The 14,668-nt window shown below is 41.6% G+C and overlaps 1 protein-coding gene across 4 annotated transcripts in view; it reads left to right on the top strand.

The window, feature by feature from the left end:
• The window catches only part of LYN (LYN proto-oncogene, Src family tyrosine kinase), a 53,438-nt gene that overhangs the window by 37,150 nt on the left and 1,620 nt on the right, over nucleotides 1-14,668 (top strand). For all 4 annotated transcript variants that reach the window (XM_055800272.1, XM_055800271.1, XM_055800275.1 and 1 more), the window contains exons 11-12: nucleotides 7,744-7,897; nucleotides 9,420-9,551. In XM_055800272.1, coding sequence (XP_055656247.1) covers nucleotides 7,744-7,897; nucleotides 9,420-9,551 — 286 coding nt within the window. The remainder of the gene's footprint in view (nucleotides 1-7,743; nucleotides 7,898-9,419; nucleotides 9,552-14,668) is intronic.

Below are 14,668 nucleotides of genomic sequence, written 5' to 3'. Positions count from 1 at the left end.
ATATTATATATCACATATTGTTATGTAGTTGTTCAATATATCAAATACAGATTTTTATTTAACAGGTTCAATGCAGGAGCTGGTTTTGCTATAATTGTTAGTTCAGTGTAGCTATAGGGCTTTCTAAGTTTTTTGAACTGTTTGGGTAACTTGTCCTTAAGAATTTAGTGGGGCAAAAGCACTGTAGATGTGGAAAACCTGCGGGATCCCAGGTCAGTGTCTGGAGGGTTGCATAACAGTGGACAGGAAAAAAAATGTAGCTTTGAAGTTAGTGTGTAAAATTAAAGGGAAAGAAGAACATCTGTGAGGAGTGATATGAAAGGAGACGCAGGATGTAGAGGGGAAAGCACATGAGGTTTTACAGCAGAGCTTTTTATTGGAGTTAGGGATGTTGTGTTCATTTTAAATGAATACCGTGTTTTCAGAAATTTAAGGCTTAAAAAGCTTAATGAACTAGAGGTCAACTTGGAACTGTGTACAACTTGGGTAAATCACTTCCAAGATGACAGGGGTCAGCGACTGTCATTTACAGAGCTTTGAAGGTGGGGTCACTTGAAATGGACGTCACTTTGTCACCCTGACCTGACAGCAGCCTCTCAGAGCCAGTTCCTGCACTTGACCTCAGAGACCTTGTGCAGCACAGGTGATATGAGAAGTCACTCTCTCCACCTAAGATGTAGGCTATCGACAGAAATTCCTGAGAGCGAGCCATGCACTGGGTTGCAGAGTGATCTGAAAGGGATGTTCAGAAAGGCCTCTCTGAGGATTTCTAGCTGCAGCCCAAACCAAACTTTACAACAGAGATGCTGGGATTTTTCTTACGGAAAGCATTTGTAGTTTTTTTGAGCACATTTGTAAAGAGCCCTTAATGCCACTGGGTAATAACAGGACTCTGTGGAATACACTTGCAGGCTGCCTGTGGTTCTCAGACCAGAGATTTCCCTCTGACCATCGCAGATGCTCTACTGGTCTTCTCTGATTCTTGACAGTCTGAATGTTAATTGATGGGTCTTTAGGACAAAAGACAGACAAAAATATGTACAAACTCTGTTGGTCTACCGCTAAGGTAATGGTAATTCCACCGCAGACCTGTGGGTCACACTTTTCCAGAATGTAGGCTGTATATAAAGAAGAGAACAAAATGTGTCTATTATTTTTGGTATGAATCTGGTTTGTACAAATAGAACACTAATTTATTCTTACAGTAGTGATGTTAACCTCTCTGTACAGCCTAAGGGGAAAGAAATTTGGAGAGCTATGTTTCAGAACATGTTAAAAAAAAAAACAAAACCAAAAACAAACATAGAAGGAAGCTCATGGTGAACTACTTAAATAAGATCAGACATATTTTGTTTTAAAGGAAGTTGAGTTTTGCAAACGTATCTTCAAGCACGTACTACCTGCTTCAGGCAAGAGGAGAGCTGTGGCATCTCTCATAGAAGTCAGCAGAATTGTCAGTATGTCGGACATGCCAGAAACAGCCAGGAATACAGAGAAAGCAAAACCTGAGCCTGCTTCCCTGCCTGTGTGACGGCTGCCGGTGCATAGGTCCGCAGCATGGCAACCTCGCTGGCTGGGCTTGCAGCTGCTGTGCATCCAGCAGGCATCAGCTGACACAGCTGCCCAGCAGTTCCCCTTCCTGGGGCTCTGCAGTCAGTGGGTTCAGGGAACCCGAAGGTGCTATTAATCATTGGTTCCCAGCTAAGAGAAAGCAAATTCCATTGCTTTGTCCATGAGCTATACCTCCAAGTCTTGCTGATGCAGCAGGCCAAGACAGTCGGCAGGGGCACTGCCCATATTCCCCTTGGTCATCTACAGGCAGCAGCCTGCTCCTTCAGCACTAAAGTGACTGGCAAACTCTGCATTTTACTAGTTGGTTTTTGTCTTGCCCCGGAGGTAATTTACCCAAAAAGCTCCTGATTCTTTTTTTCAAAGTTCTTATAATCGTACTTGTTTCAGTTTGATGAGATCTGCTGAAAAAGTACGACACAAATCTAGTGAACCTTTTGCCTGTTCCTGCTTTTTATACAAATCTGTTATCTATCATGTAGCACACACATGTGTGGTGGCTGTGGTGAGGCAAATGATATCCGTTGTTACTGAACGTACTCACATCATAACTTTCAAACTGGTCAAAGCTTTGTCATAAAAAAGAGTCTGTCTTCATTCAAATGCAGTGCTGGTACTTTCATTAATTCATCTATGATCTACCACCTCACTGGCAACTCTTCTTTGTGACTTCTAAGGCTACCATTCCATTAGAATAATACTAAACTTACAATAAAATTAATAGAGATTTTTGGTGCAGTGGTTTAATCCCTCTCTCCCCTCTCTTTTAAGGGGAGAGGGAAAAGTCCTAAATTAGAATAAATTTTAACCCCTATTTGGCATTCAGAGATTTCCACTGCAGTTTCACCATATTTCTTTCTAGGTTTCTTTCATTTTTAATGATACTGTCTAATGTTCCGGAGTATAATTATCTACGTTACTTTAATAATCCTTTTTTTATCCTGTGGGTCTGCTTTGACTACATAGCTGCTTGACTGGAGCAAGAGGAAAAATGTTTTTGTAACCTTTCCTGACTTCACCTTTAAGATAAGCACTGTTGCAAACTGAAAATTGGTATTACTCTGATATATCACTTGAAGATTAAAATGTGATTATTTTGGAACAGTTTTCAGTTGCCAAATACAAAGGGCCTATACCCTCTTCATAGACAGAGAGTCAAGAAGATAAACTTTCTTTTTGAAAGTTCTGTGATCAGGAAGTGTATTTTATTTTATGATGTGTCTGGACTTTATGAAAGGAACCTGGTTTTGGTTAATGCCAGTCCAAAGACAGACCTGTCTAGATCAATAACACGTGTCTGCTTCAAACCTTTCAAAACTTCAGCCTGTTGTTAGTGAAGCTTTTCCCTAGGAACTGAGAATTATCGAATTTAAGGTAGTGTGAACCTCAGGTTATGCTCCATGATTTCCTCTGCCTAAAATTCACCAGCAGGATGCTCCCTCCCACCCTAAGTGCTTTGCACTCATTTCCAGTCTGTTTTTTCTATCACTTTACCTGCTTTGGCAGAAGCATCCCACCGAGCGGTGGGCCTGAGCAGCCCAGGTGGGCAGCTGAGAGCAGCTCTGAGGCCAGTGTCCCACACCTGCCGAGCCAAGGACAAGGGACGTGGCTGGGATGTCCTGTTCACAGCTGGACTCTCGGAGGCACCCCAGCCCTGGCATGGCCCGCAGGCAGTGGATGCGGCGGTTCAGCCTCGCTGGTCTCGCAGGCAGCTGTGACAGAGGTGCCTGTATCAGAGGTACTGTGTGCCACTCACAGGTACCTGCCATCACTCACAGGTCCCTGCCTTCCACTGCCTGCGGTTTCATGTGTAGTTCATAGTATGAATCCTGAAAAGAGTAAAAGCCGCATCTGACAACATAAAGGGAAATTTTTAAAAGTGTACCTGAACAATCTCTAAGTAATCATTTCTACATTACTTTGGTTTAAAATAAGGCAGGGGAGGGTTGGAGAGGTTCTTAGCCAAGTTGCTTCTTCAAATTTTGGAAATGATAGGTCATGCTCTTTTGGGTTTTTTCCCAGTTGGCTTCATTTGCAACCAGATAAAAGCTATGCTCAGTTTTAAATACTGATTCATCACTTGTATTTTTTTCCCCATTTTGCTTGCCTGCTTTGCAGGTGAGTGAGGATGTGTGAGTTTGGATTTACTGACAGTTTTCAGTAACCACTCATATCCACTTAAACTGTCCTAACCCAGTTCTTCCCTTTTCCATCCTGTGTTCTTACAGTTTTGTCATTCATGTTAACCACATGTGCATCCCTGGCCCTTTCAGTGGAAGCTGAAGCAAAGACAGGCATTTAAAAACTTCTCTGTAGCATTTGTATGTAGTCTTCTCCATCTGTTTAATGTGAATGTTCTCCTTGGTCTTGTCCTGTTACTGATGCACCCCTACTTACACTTACTATTTGTAGCACTTTTTGTGGGTGGGCTCCTCTGATTTTTTTCATATTGGGGTATTTTTTAGTAGTTTGTACTTTGACTTTATGGTGTTTCTGACCATGTACGATATGGCCAAATTTTTCTCATCAGACACTGTCTTCGTGGTAAGTGTGATTTACCCTTGTGCTTATACATTTTTTTGATGGGGTAGTTGTTCCTGAGACTTCTTTCCCATCAGGTTACACTTGTCAGCCCTCCAGGTTGTTAAAACTTGCTTTCCTGGTTTAAAAAAAACCTTCATATTTTGCCATTCTTTCATTCCCTTTTATCTTCATTCCACTCTGTTTCATGATCCCTGTCATTTATTTTTCCTTCTAATGTGATGCAACAGGTTCTCAGCATGATGTAAAAACATCCTATCAGGTTGACCTTAAGCAAACCTATCTGGCCTCTAAAAAGCATCCCACATTTTACATACAGCTTAGAAATGCACCAGCAGAATCCATTACACCTGTTGCCATAACCCCCCTCTCTGCATGAAGAAACAGCATTGCAAATTATGTGCAAAACACGGCTGGTTTGAAATAACTTTTGCAAAAATGGGTCACTGACGTTGGAATGGAAGTGGAAAGCAAACATGTCTTTGAGTAGAAAAACAGAGCTATGAAGGAATCCAGTTGTCTGGTTTTGTAGGGAAAAAAAACCCAACACAAAAAAAACCAAACCACTAAAACAACAACCAAACACCAGAAACCCACTAAAACAAAGCTGAGTTTCACCTTCTGAAAAAAAGAACAGCACAGGACTGCTCGTTCCTCTAAGTGCTGCTTAACGTCAGCTGTGATATTTCACCAAGGAAGGCTGTGGGTTGTGACTGCTTTTGCTTTTCAGGTGTAGCTCTTCTGTGACAGTACAGTGTCCTCTTCTGAAATGCTGGTTTATTAGGTTCTCCCCTCCCTGCTTCAAAGTCCTCTGCTGCTTTTTCTGCTCTCTTCGAACACCTTCAGAAGCTACAAAAAATAGGTGAGAAAGTAGGAAACGCGTGTTTTGAAAGCAACACTCTTTGCTCCATACTTATGTTACCATTTTCTTTCAGGATTTTGAAAGAGGTTTATACCTATTTGTGAAATGACCAACAAGTGTTACGGAAAGTTAAGTAATTCCCCTGTTTCACAGGTAGAAAGAGGAGAAACATGGGTGACAGCTGCACGCAGAACTGCGGCTCCGAGTCATTCATTTATTGCGTGACTTTTAGCTGAAGCTTTACAGTATGGAGGCTGCCTTGTGGAGTAATTTATTTCTTCCAGAAGGCCTTTCTTCCATTGTTACCCTTGGTGCATAGTTCCTAGTATTTAGAGATTTGTTGGTTGCTTGTTTTTAAAAGGATTTAACTTGGGTATTTCTGTAAGTATGTCAGTAGTTCATTAAAGGCGAAGGGGAAACAGCTCCCTTCCTGGTAGTAACACTTGTGCATTGTGGGCAGAATCCTCTCTTAAAGACCACAAAATGTATTCCAGAAGCCCCAGTTAACTGTCCCATCCTGCTCCTGAGTAGCAGCTACATGCAGCAGAACAGTCTTGACAAGTACCAGTTATCATTAAAAGAGCAGGAAAAAAGCTTTAATTTTCTTTTGTTCCCATGAATTTCTCTACCATATCATTCGGCAATGAAAACCCAACAATTATCATAAAGAGTTATCACATGGGCTCTGGCATGCATTCCCTTGATCAAAAAATCCTCTTTTTATTTTATTTTTTTTTTTTTAACCACAAGCAAAGGTTTGACGTGACCAGATATGTGAATTCAGTTGCCCAGTTGCTGTGTTTCCTCTCCATCTCTCATTCAAAATCCTTGCCCATTGTTCTTTTCCTACTTGGGAATTTTTTGCATGCCCAAGTGCTTGCACATATGTGGCTTCTTTGAATTTCTCTGATACAATGCAGTCAAAACCATTGTCCTGGAATTTCACTGAAATGCAGTCTGTATTTGCTGAGAACATAATGGATTATTTGATGTTACATTCTTCATTTGTGACTAATCAGCTGATGACTTCAGTGAGTCTGGCACAAATAAGAGGAAATTAAAAAGGCTTTCCAATGGCTTTGCTTGGTTGGGCTTGGACACTTAAGTATTGCTGTCACAAATGTCTCTTTTTGTGAAGTGGTTATTCATTCCCCAGCCGGCAGTTTGCCCAAACATTAAATCTGTGCACAGGGAAGTAGGAAGAGAGTTGATTCCTTTGTGATGGTTGATGTATTTTAGGTGACACTAGTGGGCCTGTCTGCGTGTTGGTCATATCTGCCAAGAGGGCCGGTCCAACCTCAGCACCGATCTTACAGCAAAACCTTCTCTTTCGTCTCTCATTCCTCCCCAAACCCAAGTTGGGCATGGGGAGGAGAGAGAGGCAGAGCAGGCTCTGCATCAAATACTGCTCTTCTCTTTCATCTGTGAGTCTCTAGTAAGGCTCTCTGCGGCAAGTATTCACTATAGCTGCTTCCTTCATTATAAAACATCTTTCTTCTAGAAAATATGAAATGCAGGTGTTCTTTATTCTCTTCATCATCGGAGTTTCTTTCTGGTTTAGTGTGAGTACCCCCCTGCGTTGTACAAGGGCACCGTAATGCTCTGCTCTGAAGAAGGTATTGGTTTGTAAGAAGAGGTTTGCAGTGGGTGGGCAAGTGGCTCTATTTTTCCATTGCCTAAACCAAAAAAGAGGAACAAAGACCATGTGGTTTTGTGTTGTAAGTGGTGACAGCGTGTGCGGGGACTTTTTAAAAATGGATAAGCAGAAGTTATGTTAATGTTTTCTTAAAACTTGGTCAGGTGCTCCTGCCTGCTTTACTTGCAGAGCTGAAAGGAGCTCCTCTGGCACTGAGAAGGGATCCGTGCACTTGCCTTCTCCGGAGGTGGGGAGGAAAGAGCCCAAATATGAGTGTGCTGGGGACTGGCACTGGAGAAGGACCCCTAGTGCTGCTTCTTTAGCAAATCTGAGAGCTTGTGCATTCCCCAAAACCTGTGGCTGAGAGCAAGGGCTCTGCCAGCCACCCACACGTGTCCTGGAGAGGTACCTGCGGCACAGGCTGGACCGTGCGCCTTGCCTGGGAATGACCCGTCACCAGAGTGTCACAAGGAAGAGGAAAACTGACAGCTCCCAAGCACTGGGAAATTAAGTTGGGCTGCTGGAATACAAATGAAATTTACTTACGATAGTATCTGAGAGCTGGCTGTTGCCAAACACTCCTCATGTATGAGCAGGTACATGTTACTGTAGAAGAAAGTAAAGGTTTTTTTTCCCTATCTTACTAATTGTTTCCTTACTGCCCAGGCCTGTACTGGGTAAATAGAAAGCTGGGTTTTTTTAACTCTGTCTGCGCTGTTGCTTCATCAGTCTTTAAGAGAACACCTGTATCTTGTTTAACTTAATTCTTTCGATTTTCTTAGTATTTAGGAAATAAACTGATGAATAATTTGGACAAGAGATTATTTTAGTAGAAATCTTAGGAACATTCTAATTGTTTCAGGAAATGTCTCTAATACACGTCTCTAATCCTGCCAGCTGTTACTCACCCAGACAATTCTTTTGAAGTTGCTACTGTAAAGTTTTGCAGGACTGGATCTACACATAGGTTTTCCATGGCAATCACCCTTTCCTTGACTCCATCTAAAAAATGCTCCAAAGATACTGGTAATGGATAAATGAGTGCAGCTTTCTTGATGCCTTGAAAGAACAGAGGTCTGACGTGCTGATGGTGATGTGTGGTGTTGAAATATCAAAATTGTTGTTTTGGTTGCAGATTGCAGAAGGAATGGCATACATAGAAAGAAAAAATTATATCCATCGAGATTTGAGAGCAGCAAATGTTCTGGTTTCAGACTTACTGATGTGCAAAATTGCTGATTTTGGATTAGCGAGAGTCATCGAAGACAACGAATACACAGCAAGGGAAGGTACGTATTCTTATTTTGTCTTTAGAACTTCAGCCCCTGGGAGGCACTGAGGCTGTATCTAACAATAATATGGTCACCACAGACAGCAAATGCCTTAACAGCTTCCTAGAGGCAGCATTCTAATGCAAACAACTGTGAAAAAGAATAACTGTGAAACAAATAACCCTTTCTGTGCTCCCCAGGCTTTTGGGAAAGTTTATTTTAAATACATTTGAAGAACAAAGAAAACTGAAGCGTACTTAACTGCACACCATTTTTTCTAAATTAAACTAATTAATTGCACCGCCACAGCTTCCAACCCGCTGAATTAAATGTCAAGAAAATATGATCTTATTTTCTCTTCACATCCTTAAGTGCCATATGCACCTCCTTGCACTTAGGGAAAGGAAGACACCCTAGCAGGTGTAGTTGCTGGTAACAAGAAAACCTTTAGCAGAACAGTTTATTTTTTGAAGCTGCTTTAGGAGCTGCAGCACACTGATTTGCATGTTCAGTGGCATTGCTGCTACGGGTAGGGACACTGGGAGACTGGGTCACATCCCTGTTCAGCACACGGATGGGAGGCAACATCGCAGCAGGGCCGGGACTGTCAAGAGGGGAAATTATACTGTTAAAGATATTTGCCTGGGGTTTGCTCTGTGTGTTTTGCTAATGTTGTCAAGGATCCTTTCAAGAAGTGCGTAGTCAGTTTGTTGTAGTGAAAAATTTTTGTTTATGCTCCCATGCACAGATTGCATTAGAGTAACTTTGCAGAGCTGGTTTGCTGGCTGGCTTTCCCCCTCGTTTTAAAGACACTACCTCATATTTTCACACAGTCTGGGTGGAAACTGTGGTAATGTAGGATGAGAAGGGAAGAACTGAGGTACGAGGAAGAAAAAGAACAATGCACTACAGTTGTGATTAAAGGAAGACGAGCTATTCAGCAGCCACTAACAGTATGCAATAGATCAGAGGGAAGGGGCTGATTAAGCACTTTTCAGAGGTACAGAACCCATATCTGTGGGTTTTAGCTAGATCTAGACATTGTATATTGATTAAATGAATCTTTCAGGTTACAAATTCTTTATGCTGAGTTTTCTTGATGTGTTTTCTGCCATTCAGAAAAGTTTCATAGCTTACCTGATATTTTGTGCCAGAATGATAGAGCAGGCTAAAAAGTGCACGGAGAGAATCATTAGTATTACTCTTCGTTGTCTGAAGAGCTAATGTAATATTGCCCAACAAAGACTGTTTGAACTTTTCTTATGTAACTGGAAGGAGTTTGCTTTTATGTGCGTTTTTTTTAAAATCAGTTAATTATACATGAAAGACAGTATTTTAAGGTATGACTTGCTACTGCTTTTGTATGTAAGGGTGAATGTGAAATGCAGAAATGCTGATAACTCTTGGACAGAAGGAGATGCTGGTAACTGCTAACGCAGGGGTGTCATAGGCAAGTCATCTAAGACCTTTCAGTGACGACGTTGAGTGCTTAAATTTGCCTTTGACTAATTGAGACTGTACTGTTTTGGGGTTTTTTTAGGCGCAAAATTCCCTATTAAATGGACAGCACCAGAGGCAATTAACTATGGATCTTTCACTATTAAATCTGACGTGTGGTCGTTTGGGATTCTTCTGTATGAAATCGTTACATATGGAAAGATTCCTTATCCAGGTATGGCGTGTGTTTATACCGTCACTCTGTATTTATACTTTGGCATTAAAACGCACAGAAAATATGCAGGGAAAGAGCTGGCATCTGACAGTAGCAACAGCAGTGATTTGGAAAATGTCTTGTAGGTAATGTTACTGCTTTGAAAAGTCATAGCCACCATATGTGTAAACCACATGCCTCTCTGGGGTCAATTTTAGCAAACAGAATAATGGCACCGTGAACACAGTCATTTTTTTATATTTAAAAGGTGTTACAACTGCAGCAAATGCTGCGTTGTCACAGATCCCAGCTTTATGGTCAGAAGCACAGTCCCATAGTGAGGATGCAGTGCTTACAGGTTCTAATGGTGCTGTGTAAGCTGCTGGGGTTTTTAATATTGTAATATGTGAAAGTACTAAGAAAGCGTGTTTTCACAAGCAAATAGGCTGTAATAATTTGTCAGTGTTAGCTAATCTAAACAAATATGAAAGCAGAACCTAAAGCAGTGTCGATGTACTGCTAGGAATATTTACTCTTTTTTGTTCCATGTGGTTCAGGTGCAAGACCACAGAGGACTACATCAATTATGGTCGCATTAGGTAGCTGTGAAATGGTTATATGCTTCATGTTTCATTTTTCTTTCTGTAAAACAAAATACATATTAATGTTTCCAGCACACTGAGACAGCATGTATGAAGGGTATTTTTATGCACACAAAATCGCCACATCTCAGGTGTAGCTGATAACTCCGGGCAGCAGACTGCATTTATTTAAGCTTACTGAGGTCATAGAAAGTTGACCTAAATTGTCTTATCTTGCGGGCAAATGGGGAAAAGTACATATACTTACATCTCATAGAAGGAGTAACTTATGAGAAGAACCCTTAAGATCCTGCAGTTTATAGGCAGTAAAGGGAGAGAAGGTATTTCATCCAAGGAAAGCTTTCCCAGTACTTCCAGTGCAGCAGCTCTTGTTGTTTAAACAGTGAAAACATTTTCACCACCACTTCACAAGTAGCTGGAATTCTGCGTCCTGAACTGCCAGAGATGGCAAAGGGGCAGACCCAAGTCCCTGAAATGACAGTACAGGGCACAGGGAGACCAGAGCTCCCCTGAGGCTGGGACAGCAGGGGAGGGATGACGGCAGCCAACTTTTACACTGTGTTACAGAAGAACATACCGACTTTCCATATAAGAGGTAAAGCCAAACCAGACATTCTCATTGCTCGGTAAGGCTCCAGTCCAGAAAAGCACTTAAGCTCAAGAGTAGCCCCCTTAAACTTCAAGAGGTGATAGGGCTGCTTGCACAGCTAAGCGTTTAAACATATGCTCTGGGTTGGTTTTTAGGTAAGGGCTATAAAATATGTGACTGACTAGCAGGTCCTCCCAAAGCTATTCCTAACACTGCTGATGTCCCCAGGAAGGATCAGATGGGCATTACATGCAGCCAACTAATGCATGGTTCTTCCCACAGTTGGAGTTCTATTTTTTCCCCACTAGCACATGCCTACGTATCCAGACAGTTGCCTACGCTGAGCTGGGCTCACAAGGCTATTTCTGGATGACTTGAAAATTGTCCTTCCCTGAACGAACCTACAAGCTCACCTGGAAACCAGCACTACAGAAATACAAACCCCAATCCAATACTTAATTCTGCAGCTAAGTCTGCTTTCTCTTTACCTCCATAAAACATACCGTATTTTTATTTCAAGAACAAAATCAATCTGTACAGCAGACACAGTACTGATGTGCTACTGTGGGAAAATACCTCTTCTAGGGGAAGTCTGGGCAATATGTTTTTCTAAATATGGGAGCATTTTATGAGCACCATAAATAGGCCATACACGTTGGATTCATTAGTCAACCAGCAATTAGAAGCAGAAGCCTCTTGACTGCATACTGAAGATTCCAATATTTTGCAGGCATTGCTTGCATTAAACTGGAAGAGGGATATATGTCTATTTTAAATAGAGGTACAAATTGAAATAGCCTGTTAGACTGAAGGTTGATACTGAAGAATCAGAAGGACAGCAAAATAAATGGGTGAGCAATTTACTTTACATATAGAGAGGTGACAGATTTGGGCAAATTACCCCGGCATGGCAAGAGTAACCTGGTGATAGGCTGTACCCAGCAGCCACTGGAGAGAAACAGTGAATTGGTTTTTCAGTTCTAATGGCAATGCTTCAAAATATTATTTTCAATTATTAACCAGCTCCAGCAATTAGAGAATATTCAGCATAAAGCTACTTATGAAACAGTTTGAGTTGAAACTGGCAAGTAGTTAATACCTATGAAGAAAATCTAGGCAGGCAACTTGGTAGGAAGCATTTCCAGCCAAGAAACTTGGAGCTTTTGTGATCTTTGTTCTTAAATTCCAACAGCTGTTTCTCTTCCTGAGAAACTCAATTAGTGGGACCATAGTTTCAGGAACTACTTCTGGAATATGAAACAAGTATCTGATTCTCTGGGAAAATAAGTTGAATTGGTTGTTAAAACTAATTTCCAGGTGATTATCTAGTATGCCAAATACTGGCAACATCTATACTTGCATTCCAGTTATGTCCACTGCTTTTCACAAGATATGCTGCTTTCTGTACAGTGGGATTCTTCCTCCACACCCCTGTGTTCACATAATTTCTCAGGCTCTAACATAAAGAAATAAGTCTTTATCTGTGAAGCTTAACAGGTACCACAGCACGAATTAACAGACACGTATCAAATCTTTAGCGCTAATGCCCTTTGCCAGAATTTAAGAGGGTGTAAGTGTGGGATATATTTATTTTACTGATTAGGATGTAGTTTTGATGAGCTAGGTAATTAGCCACAACAACAACAACAAAAAAAAAAAAAAACAAAAAAAAAAAAAGGGAAAGTTAAACCAGTAGCTATTTTGAGAATACTGTTTGGACTGTGGGGTAGACAGGTAAGCCTTCTTGTTTTGAGTAAAACCCCAAACGTATGCAAGTATGTTCACGATGTATTTACTATGTAATACTGATAAAAGTATTTTCATTTTTTGTCTCGCGAACTTACTTAAATGGTTTTCCTGCAGGGTAGCTGAAGCACAGGCTTTGTCCTAGACATTCAGAATGTAACAATCAGTCCTACAGACAGTAGATCTGACCAGAATCCTGTAAAAACATTTAAACCCACAGAATCAGCCCCATTCTTCACAAAAACCCAGTAGCTGCAGTCCTCATGTAGCAACACACAGTTAACTAAGAGTTTGCAAAGTATAACTATTTTAGTACATACTTTACATACAATCCATTTCTTTAAGCTCAAGCAGTCAGATCACTGTTTTCTGTAAAATGCTTTATTGACTTTCTTCCTCTATTTATTTTGTCTTTATATAGCAGTAATTCCTTATTCTGTGACAGCATGCCATTCCACTTCAAATATACTTTTTCTACACATGTGGGCAGGATTAGCTCAGGAAAACTTCACTCCTCCTTCCAAAGAGGGACAAAAAATATAAAACATGTGCCCAAAGCAAGCACTCCGATCCAGACTCAGATTACATGGCTAACAATATTTCTAGAATAGGTTAAAGCCAAAAGGCTTGAACTGGAGTCAACTATATGAACTATAGTAATCTTGAATAATCCAAGTAGTCATACCGGATAAAGTTGTCAGTGGTTGTAATTCAAATGTGTCCTTACCTGCCAAGGGGCTTAAATCGTAGCTTTAGTAGTCAGATAACACAGAAAAAGATCCACATAGTAGTCTGCAACAACAGAGCTACACAGTCACCAAGTACTCGGGGAAGCTCCACATCTGCATCTCCACTGCTGACCTTGCCTGGAGCAGGACGCGTCCTGCCTCCATTCAGCAGAGCGGAGCTGCTCTGGCCATGCCTCTGGGGAACTGGTGTATATGCAGGAGCAGTCAGTGTCACGCTGCTCCTGACCAGAGGCAGGGTCATCTGAGAAAACCATGAGATACTGTAGTCTTAGGCAGAACTGCACCACGTGGAGCATTTAGCCTAAGGAGCAGCCACTGGCTGTGGGGTCTGGAATAGCTTTCTCAAAAGAGAAAGTCTTCACTGGTGCTTCCTGCATGCCCAGTCATCAGAAGGAACAGTATTCACTGGAGTACAGAAAGCTTAGATTTTGTGTCCCGGAGAAGGTAATCCTGGCACAATTACTCCACTGGGTTGCATAAGATTTGCAGAGGAAGGGACAGGCTGAAACCTACCAGGTTTCTGGGTGGGAAGCGTTGGTCCCGGCATAGCTGGCCTTCTGAGAGTAGAGGTCGAAATCGCTCTGTGAACCAACCTCTCAAGGATTTTTTTTTAAAAAAAGGGGGGGATGACACCAGAGGTGAGAAGAGAGGAGGAGGAGGATGGAGCCCAGGGCAGGCCTTTCTCACTTGACATTAGTTGGCATGTGAGGCTCAGGATGCACTTCTGGTAGTTACAGTTCTTATCCTCTGAAAGAAAAACATTAACGGAGAAACAAAGCAAAGCTCAACACAGCTGGCAAGATGGTTTCACACAATAGGAATAGGATGATGAAGGGAGAGGAAATTGCCCGTTACAAGTAATGGTATCATGAGTGATTATGTCCAGGATCTTGCAATCAGCAGCACTTTCACACAAAAGCTGATGTAGAAGACAATCTGGAAGCGCATTACTACACTGTGCAGGATGACTGGCAGTCTGGATAAGCAGGTAGGCTGCTGTCTGGCTCAGGATGGATGGGGTCTACAGCAAGCACGTTAGAATTTCCACAGCTAGAGACAAAAGCTGATGCCAGGGTGGGCTTTTGCTGTGCGTATTAGCACTGCTGGAAGCAGAACAAACGGTGGCGGGACCCCTCAGAGGAACAGAACAGAGCTGGTTCTGGAGAGAAGAATTATGATCGCTCCCACAGTCATCTTAGACTTGGCACTAAAGAGATTGTGACACTCAACAGGGGAAACAAATCTTCCCCCCTGGCTTTTCAGAGCAAGTCCCTTGTTGCTAGTGCAGACCTCAGCCTTGTTTCCTTGTTTATTAAACTCATATTAGTAGCTACTTTTAATAAGCAGCAACAGTCTTGTATTATTAGGTGAAGATCTTTAGAGTGAAGTAAATAAAAATGTTTCTTCAGGAATTTAAATAATTTCATCAAAACTTTCTCTTTTTTTGTTGAA

Source organism: Falco peregrinus, chromosome 3 (assembly GCF_023634155.1).
Source record: "Falco peregrinus isolate bFalPer1 chromosome 3, bFalPer1.pri, whole genome shotgun sequence".
Lineage (NCBI taxonomy): Eukaryota > Metazoa > Chordata > Aves > Falconiformes > Falconidae > Falco > Falco peregrinus.
This window is presented reverse-complemented; position numbering and strand designations above follow the sequence as displayed.